The 9,452-nt window shown below is 45.7% G+C and overlaps 1 protein-coding gene across 1 annotated transcript; it reads left to right on the plus strand.

Moving 5' to 3' along the window:
• Positions 1-276: 276 nt before the first annotated feature.
• Positions 277-9,094, plus strand: LOC144167751 (acid-sensing ion channel 3-like). Its single transcript, XM_077696935.1, has 6 exons — positions 277-378; positions 5,114-5,192; positions 5,712-5,763; positions 7,694-7,737; positions 7,947-8,019; positions 8,671-9,094. Exons 1-6 carry the CDS (start codon positions 324-326, stop codon positions 8,983-8,985), a joined length of 618 nt encoding a protein of 205 aa, XP_077553061.1. The 5' UTR covers positions 277-323; the 3' UTR covers positions 8,986-9,094.
• Positions 9,095-9,452: the final 358 nt, after the last annotated feature.

The following is a 9,452-nucleotide window of genomic DNA, read 5'->3' on the forward strand; positions in this document are numbered from 1 at the left end:
AGCCTAACTATAGATTTTTATTTAGGACAGAAAAAAAAAGCTCTTTCGTGTGCTCTTTTCTTGCTGATAATTACGTTTAAATTGACTAAAAGAACTTCGAACGCGGTCTTCAGCCCAGATGTAGATAGTGTCTACAACACGTAAAAAGCGCTCGCCTGAATCTAACGCGCTGGTATGCCTTTCTAAAGTGGGTAAACACGAATTCGGCCACGTATTGCTATGTGCCTTGTGTACTAATGCGTGAAACAAAACGTTGGCAGCTCTGCCTCAAGCTATGCCAGCAAGGAGCCGTGCTGAAAAATTGCAGCTGCGAATCGAGCTTCATGCCTGCACCGGCCCACACTCACTTCAACGTCTGCGACGTCCTCAACAACAACGGTACGTGCGCTGCACCCTAGCCCAAGCTCCCACCACCGGGGCCTGAATGAAAACGCGCTTTGCTTGCGCGGAAGAAGAACTGTGGTTGATTCCTCAGTGATAGGAATTGGTAAAACACGAAAGTGAAATGTGCAGAGAAACTTGCAGCTGAGCATGATTTGCGGGTCGGCGGCTGTCTTGTGGGTGTGCTTGGCGAGCGACGTCCTGCTGGCGGATCCCTTCGGCAAAGGTGTACTGCCGTCATTTCCGTGACGGACATGTCGTCAGTGAAACCTTGGTGTATCCCGGCATAAAACATATTCGTGTTAAAATATGAAACCCGAAAACGAACAACCCTAAGTATAACCAGAGTCCTTCAATGCTTTACTGGTCACGAAACTGCTCCGTAACTCAATGGGAGAGCTTCATATACTGCGTTTGGCCGCCGCGCGGTGGTGCCACCATCTCACTGAGGTCACTCCTCGGGCGGCGTTGCCCTGGCTCGAACGGCGGAGACGCGGCGAGTTGTGTTTATTTTGTGCGGAAGAAAAATGTAACGTGCATCTCGCGCTGTTGTGATGCTACTGAAGTAGTGCAACGACAATGCCAGACACGTGTTGTGTCTCGGGATGTCGTTCTTTGTACCACGATACAACAGAAAATGTTTCCTTGTTCTGTTTCCCGAGCGACGGGGAGATGCGTGAGGAATGGAGGCGCGCCATTCCAAGACAAGAAACGGGAGATTTCAGCTTCGATTATAAGTCTGTGACAGTGTGTGGGAATGCACTGTGTGTGAGAATGAAAACGCAATGTACCCGTTTGAGAGCATCCTGGACCTATAATTGTACAATCAGTCAGGTAGTAGCGGTGCTTCATTACCTGTTTGCAAACTTCTATTACCTTGCGCTCAGCTAGGCTCGCATGTAAAAAAAAAAGCTTTGGGACGTCCTTGTGCTTTTACTCTTCATATTTCCGCGAATTATCCCTTAGGATTCATTTTGTTTGTTTCCTAACAGTACGTGGCTGCTTCCGGTTTTCTTATCTGTCGTTCAACCGGAGCGCCCGTTTGCTCTTTTTGTCGTACGTCCCGTCGGGGAATATTGTTTGATATGGAAAGGGTTTCACCTAGTCGCTAACTTGATTTGTTGTTTCTTCAACAATGTTCTCCATCCTATTTCCATGGATCTGAAATTAATAACGTTCCAAGAGTAATGCATGCATAAACGTCGCGCAACTCACTTTATCGACGTTCATCTGTGCACGTCACACTGCGGACAGCTTCTTCGACGTTTGTGTTTCATTCTCGTCTTTTGTAGAGCAGGAGGTCGCTTTAATAAACTTCGTTCAGAAAAGCTTTGCGTCGTTCTTGGCTTCGTGGCAGTATTCTATTTCTTCCGTGTGCTGCACATCGCAGCGCAAAAAAAAAATAATAATAATGATGTACGCTGGACCACGCTCTTCTGTCTCCCTTCGTAATATTGAAAATTGTTTGTTGCGTGTGATAAAATCAGTTTTATTGTTCTTTTTGCGCTTCATCTTTTTGCAAGGTTTGCAAAGCGTGGAAGCGGGAACACACACAGTGCAACATATATCTCTTCGTGTTTTGATCCTTCGCGTTTCTGCAGCGTTTTTAGATGTTCTCAAGTATGTACCAACTCATCGAAACTACAGTACTATTGGGCTATCTCTTTTAGCGTTCTGTGCATTCCAGAGCAATCAACGGTTCCATTAATAGCGTAGTCTGAACGACGCGTACTTGGTTTCTTTCAGTTTTTTTATTGTATTATCCACAGGCCCGTAGCAGTCCGTGACTACGAACCTACCGTATGTGTGGTATTTACAACTTTTTCTTTAAGAAAAGAAGCAACAGAAATTTAAAAATCCGGGAACACGACGGCGCAGCGCTTGTGCCCGAGGACGCAGAAGCAGTTGGGTTCGCGGTAATTTATTTGGAAAAATAAATGCCCATTGAAGGCAGGTGATATACACAATGACTGGACGATTCATCGCTAACTACTACGAAAAAAACACACTTAGTCAGCGTGCAGACGCCAAAAGCAGCGAGCTTATTCACGCTAAGAGCTGGCAAATATGCCGCACGCGCGGCGGTTGGATGCCCTTCGTGCAGCGGTGGCGCCAGTAGTGGCGCCCGCGGTCCCTATATGAAACAAGCGCCGAAGTTTCGTGACCAGTAAAGCATTGAAGGACTCTGGTATACCGTACTGTTTAGTACTACAGATTGCTTCCCCGCAAGAAGACGCTGTGTGCAGGGATGCACCTTTTACAGGCCGCATGTTTCGTTGTACTGGCGTCACTTCCGTGACGGATATGACGTAAGTGAAATCTTCGTGAACGCCGGAATAAAACACTTTCGTGTTAAAAAACGAGCTATGCATGAGTACCTATCGGAATTGTAATTATGCGGAAATGCGGAGCATTACTGGTCGCTAAGCGTGTCCCCGAGTTTGGTGTTGTGGAGAAATGCTGCTTGTCGCTGCCTGCGCTGCCGCATTTCCTCTGCGTCTAGCCTAAGGTGCCTGAAATTAATTTTAGGGACCTTAGTCTAGCCCAGATTGACCTGCCCCCTTGTTGCTGCACCACTGTGTTCACCGCTTGTGCGCTGGTCAGGGAGTTGTGGGTGCACGTTGCCTCGATGCGGCTACTGCATTTCGCCGCGCTCGCCCCGCCTTTCGCGTTATCGCGGACTAGGTGGTTGAGCGTTGTTTCGCTGCAGCAGGTCGCTTCGCGCATTTGGCTGCACTGCGATGGCCTCGAACTTCGTCTCATAAGGAGTGAACTGGCGCTTCCGGCCACGCTTTTCAAGTATCACATGATTATGAGCTGTCCTAAGGCGACTACGAGCCCAAGGCCAGCTTATGCCATCTAGTAAACGACCCGTGAAACAGGACCCAGTGGAACCACGTGACACTTTGAAGATAATAGTAATTAACTTGGCGTTTTCCTGCCACAAGTCTTCGCAACGGCGGGGTATTCGCACAATGAACCAAGCAATGCACCGCATTAAACACCGGCGCTGACATTCAGTGACGACGCGTAACCAAAAAGCCTCGTACATGGACAATGAGTGCTTTTGCAAAATGAGAACAACCAACGTAGTGATGTCCGATTAGTGTGTTTACCTCGGCCTCCTGCCCACGCAAAGCGTCTCCTCTTACCAATCGAATCGGCTTAGGCAATTTGGCGAGTGCCTAATTTTACAGGAATGACTTTATTACTTCTGCTTGTCTGCCGTTCTTTGCAAGCTGCTTAAAGCTAATGTTGTTACTAGTTATATAAAGTCATTAGATTAGATCATTAGGTTGGCTTCCGAAATAAACAATATGATCTATTCGTATATTTGTTCTCCGATTCAAAGAAGGAAGCCACCTAGACCTTATGCTTTTAAGGGGTCTGAGGTGGCCGGATAGCGACTTCAAACGCGGCCCATTTTCCATCTTAAATGAGGGAATGAAGCTGAAGCCATACAGAGGCACGATTCTAAAGAGGTTTCTTCTTGCTTTCATTCTGCATAGTTTTTTTTTTGTCCATTGGTTGCTGCCGGAACTATAAATACGTATGTTAAATTGCTTATAACACGGTCATTCCGACGGAAGACTTAATTAGTTCAGGCGCTAGTGCTCGCGCACCAGTGGAAGCAAACAAATGGAGTCTCCTCTTCAGTCAGCTCTTGCACGTACGGGCCGCAAATGCTAATTGGTCCGTGAAGCCATTTCAGAAAACCCGCGAAGCCCTTCGCGGAACTCCCTTCTTTATTTTCTATCTGCTAAATATTGGAGGCAGAGCTCCGAGGCTTGTCAACTTTTGTGGCTTCTCCGCATAGCGAGCGTTGTTAGGCTGGCCCTTGTACACAGCACTATAGCCATGCAAGAAAGCCAAGAACCAAGAAGTGCTCAGATGACGATATCTCGAGCGTCAACATTTTCTCTACCCTTTATAGCGGTGTCCCCCATAACGTTTTCAGGCCCGAAATCGGCCCCGGAAACGTTCACGGTTGCGAAGAAACCGAAAAGAATGCAGCCATCTTTTTCGATTAAGGCCTCAGGTTCAACTAATTTGTTTCATTGAAAGAAACGTCGGTCATTGCAGGCTGTGTTACGCGTCGCTAATCCGTCATTGATCACTCTGCGGAACCCGATATCGACACCGACTTGCCGACGGTCCTGCGAATTTTCTAGTGTATTTTATGTTGTGTTCTTTTGGCGACAAGCAGATCTTCCGAGACGTCATTGTACACCCAGAGCAGCTAAACGATAAACAAATAAATTCCGAAAGGGGTGTGCTTCTCGAAGTTACTGAAAGTGGCATTATTTTCTGTTACGGCGAAACCAGTGAAGTCACTTCTGGTTATGACGTCACTTGGATCTTTAAGGGCTTACATCGGCGTTCTCGCCCAGCTTTCGAGCCGGTGACCTTGCGGTGGCCTCCTCATGTGTTCTGTGCTCTGATTCAAAACAAAGACTTCATGAAGCCGAAGGACAAGGCCTATAAATGCCTATTGCATTTAGTTCCTTCTTAGAGGGACATCTTCATATGTACATAAACCATTAAAAAGGTTTTACATGGACCTCCGGAATGGGTTGTACTCGTTCTGAATAAGCCGCTCCAATAGCTATAGCTTCCCACGATTCCTAGGGCAATTTATCCTCTGGGTTTCTTGTACGAGTACCAAAGACGCTTGCGACAAAAAAGTCATAATGTTTCACACATTGTGCAACATATCCACCTTTCCTTTCAGAGACATTGAACTGCGTAGACCACGTAAGGCGCCATTACGAACTTGGACATCTGGAATGCAACTGCCCACAAGCCTGCATGTGAGTTATCAGTCTCTTCGACACCGTGTTAAAAAGGCGGCACCTACACAACTCGATTTTTTTATCAACCCGTACTCCTGCATGAAGAGAGCTGCCACCCCTCACATGATGTGGTCCAAATACTACATTTTTCACTAAAGCCGTTTTCGTATGCGTTGCCCCCTTTTTTTGCGCCACCACGTACTGCCCAGGAAATTTTAACAATTAATTTAGAAAACAGTTTGAAGTATTCTTGTCACACATCTGACCACAATTTGATATATACCGGTCATCAAAACTTCTGTTTTTAGATCAAACGCCTCCGCATTTCGCAACATGAGACGATATATCCATCCTTCCGTCAAAATCATGCGCCATGCGCTGTCATTTTACCCGCGGGAGGACGCGAGCATTGGTCAGCTTTTGCGCGATTACAGATGTTTACTCTCTCTCCCTCTCTCTCCCTCTCTCTCTCTCTCTCTCTCTCTCTCTCTCTCTCTCTCTCTCTCTCTCTCTCTCTCTCTCTGGTTTTTATTGCAGAGAGACACTGTTCGTAAAGTCAGCATCGGTCGCAGCCTGGGCAAAGGCAGTGGTGAGTTCATGTTCCAAGACATATACCAGTGCACGGGTGACTTCAACTTTGATTGATTGTGGGGTTTAACGCGCCGACGCAACGCAGGCGATGAGGCGCGCCGTAGTGGAGGGCTCCGGATTAATTTTGACCACCTGGGGATCTTTAACGTGCGCCGAAATCTCGTACACACGGGCGTTTTTGCTTTTCGCCTCCATCAGAAAAGCGGCCGCCGCGGCCGGGAATCGAACCCGCGACCTCGTGCTCGTGACTTCAACTTTAAACACAGCAGGTTTTGAATTATGGGGGATTTTCCTTCGAAGGGGTTGGATTTAATAAACTTGTTATAGATATTGCTCAAAAGAATCCTAGTATAAACATTTTGTCAACATTCTATAGAATATTTCTATTGAGTTTCCATTTACAAATTGGCCACCGCGTTTCAATTAAAAGTCTATAGAGCCAAGTCAGTAGGCCTTATCGGTTCTGAATGTAGTTTCTTATGAGTTTCTTATGGGATTTTTATAAAATATATTCAACAGGTTTTCTATGCAATTCTTACTGAGTACAGTCGCAACAGCCTGTTGCGTGGAAATCAGGTTTGAATACAGTTTCTGACGGATTTTTATTAAACTTATGGCAATTAATTTTTTATAAAATTCCTATTGAGTATAGCCGTAACATCGTGTTGTTTGTAAATAAAGTTTGAATGGGATGTTTGATGAGTTTTTATTAAATTTGCCTGGATTAGCTTTCTTAAAATTATTACTGAGTATGGTCGTTCAACCTGTTGCGTTTGAGTCAACTTTGAATACAGTTTCTGACGGGTTTTTATTAAATTTATCTCAGTTAGATTTCTACAAAATTCTTATTGTGCCCAGTCATCACAACCTGTTGCATATGAGCTAGGTCTGAACAGAATGTCTGATGAGTTTTAATTAAAGTTATCTCTATTACCTTTCTATAAAATTCTTATTGAGTATAGTCGTAATATCCTGTTGCCTGTGAGTCAGGTTTTCTGACAAGTTTTAATAGAGGAGCTTTGCGGGGGCTTGAACTCTGGCGGTGATGTACGCCATCCCAGGCGCCACCACTCCCAAGTGCTCCCTAGACGAAGTGATGGGACGTCCATCGCGCGATCTCGGTTGATGAGGTGGGGCAGGCGGCGCTATAGCACCCCACATATATGCACCGATAAGCTACCAGACCTCCGTGGGTGGGCTATAGAAACGCAATACAGAGTCTATTGAAACTCAACATAATGAAGGTAATAAGATTCTTGTTGCGTGTTCGTTATAAAAAGTTTATTGCCTGTCTAATGGCCACAGTCCGCAGATTCGCAGTTCAAACGACTTTATAGAAAGGTAATACAAACTTTGTTAAAACTCAATATAGTGAAAGCAATAAAATTCCTGTTGCATTTTTGCAATAAAAAGTTGATTTATTTTATATTGGCCGCAGTTTTTAAGATGGGAGATTTTGTTCACTCTATAAAAACGCAATATGAAGTGTATTAAAACTCAATGTCTTGAAGGCAATAAAATGTTGGTTGAGGTTTTGCAATACAAAGTTTGTTGACATTTTAACGAGCACAGTCTATAAACGATGAGTTTCAATTGACTTTTTATTGACTCTGTAGAAACACAATAGGGGGTCTATTAAAACTCAACGTCCATTTTCATGAGGGTTTAGTCCCATACTACACTCCGCTGGAGCAAAAAAAAAAAGGACGCATTAATTGAAAGATAACATGGATAGTTATGCGCGTGCTTTGATTCTATTGAAGATAAACATTCAGTTTTCAGATGGGCTTGTCGCGATCGCCGCCACACAGGTCGTCAGACGAGGAAGCGGTTTATATTTGGCGTCCTAGCTCAATTTGTAAACGTTTACAGTCGATGTGGTATGTCGTCTATACGGTACGCACACTTAACACGCATTATCTTTCCAGGGAGGGTCAAGCGGCAGCCGGCAGCGCTCAAGGACAAGAACTTCGTAAGTACAGCCAACAATAAACCACATTTTGTTAGGGTAAACCTTTGACGGTGCATACGGCAACAGTTGAAGGTTTAAGAGACTCAAAATAATAGTCGGTATGATTTTTTGTCGTAATTACGAGAAAATGTTGAACAATTTGGATGCTTAGCGCGTGCCGGGATCTTCATTTTGAAACTCAACGAACCTTTTTTCCCCCTCTGGAACAGTGTTTATGCCAAGGTGGTTATCTACTTCCAAAGTCTCACTGCACAGAACATTCGTCAGGTGGCCCAGTACAGTGTAAGTATGCCATTTCAGCACACAGTCTACGAAAGCTATCCGTTACCGCTGTTATTCGAAAATAAAGCCCTCACGGCATCGCACCAGAGAATCGTTTGTTTGTTCAAGAAGTTTTAAGGCTTTAAAGCGATGAAACCGTAATTTAAGTGTGGGAAAGACAAGCGCGTGTAAGCACTCGTGCATGTTTAATTTGGGACTCGGATCATAACCAGTTCCGATCTGTTTTTTTTTTTTTTTTTTCAGATTCTCTATTCAGTTTTGTTTGTAATCTATTCAGAACGAAAACATACATATGTAGTAAGTTTCCACAATGACGGTGATAGCTGTACCTCAGACAGGGTCTTTCATGTCCATCATCCGTGTCGACGATAAACCTCCCCACTCCCCAATTTCAAGTGGAGAAAGAAAAAAAAATATTCTTCGGCAGCTCAAATGGCCGCATTACCTCGAATGTTCTAGATTAGATTATCTGTTAAGCTCGTGGCCATACTCAGCACGACACAGGCCCGCCTTTCGGCATCGTCTCCTCCATTACTTGATAGTGGTAATAGTTAATTGCTTCAAAAGGAAAAAAGAACAGATGATGAAATGTTTTTTTTTATCTCTGGTACCTATACCAAACGCCCTCGGCGGCCATCTGTGGCCACGCAGCCTTCGAACCTGGTGAGCAACATGGGTGGCATCCTGGGAATGTACGTCAGCTTCTCGTTCCTGGTCATCTTCGAGATCTTCGAAGTGATCGCCCGCTCGCTGCTCTCGGCGGTGAAAGGTTGGCGCTCGCGCTACCGGAACCGGCAGCAGCAGCAGCAGCAGCAGTACGGTCCCGGTGGTGCCTGGTGGAAGGCCGAGAGGCCCGCCGCCGCCACTGTGGCGCCTCAAGGGACGCTCTACTCTTCTAGAAGGGGGACTCCGCCACTGTTTCAGAGGGCTTCGCTCTCTCTCTACCGGGGAAGCGTCAATCGGTGATGGAGACGACGGGCTACTTCTTTCGTCGCGAGCACGCGGGTTAACTTGTGCCCGAAGAACGACGACACGACCTTCGTGCCTTGTGCGGCTCCAATCACAATAAAGTTGTTTAAGGGGGTGTGCCTTTGGCGCATTAGAAACGGCATGACTTTTAGGCTTCGTGTGATGCTCTTTTGGTTCGGCAAGAAACCCAAACAGCAGATGCCGTACTGTCACCGTTTCCTTAATTGGGTGCGCTGTTAAAAGATATGGGGAGTCGACGTCTCAAGCGAGCAAACACCCCCACCGAATCTACAGGGCACAGGTGACGAAGGGGGTGGCCGTCTGATGTGCGGCTTTCGCCGACCAGAGCGGTAAGGATGAGTCAGAGCCTTGAACGAATCAACAACAGGAGGACTTATATTTGAACAGGCAAAACACTGTACAAGCACGAGGACATGTGACGTTAGCGAGAGGTAACTTAGAAT

This window comes from Haemaphysalis longicornis, unplaced genomic scaffold (genome assembly GCF_048455015.1).
Source record: "Haemaphysalis longicornis isolate Haplotype H1 unplaced genomic scaffold, Haemaphysalis longicornis Haplotype H1 scaffold_2, whole genome shotgun sequence".
In the NCBI taxonomy this organism is placed as follows: domain Eukaryota; kingdom Metazoa; phylum Arthropoda; class Arachnida; order Ixodida; family Ixodidae; genus Haemaphysalis; species Haemaphysalis longicornis.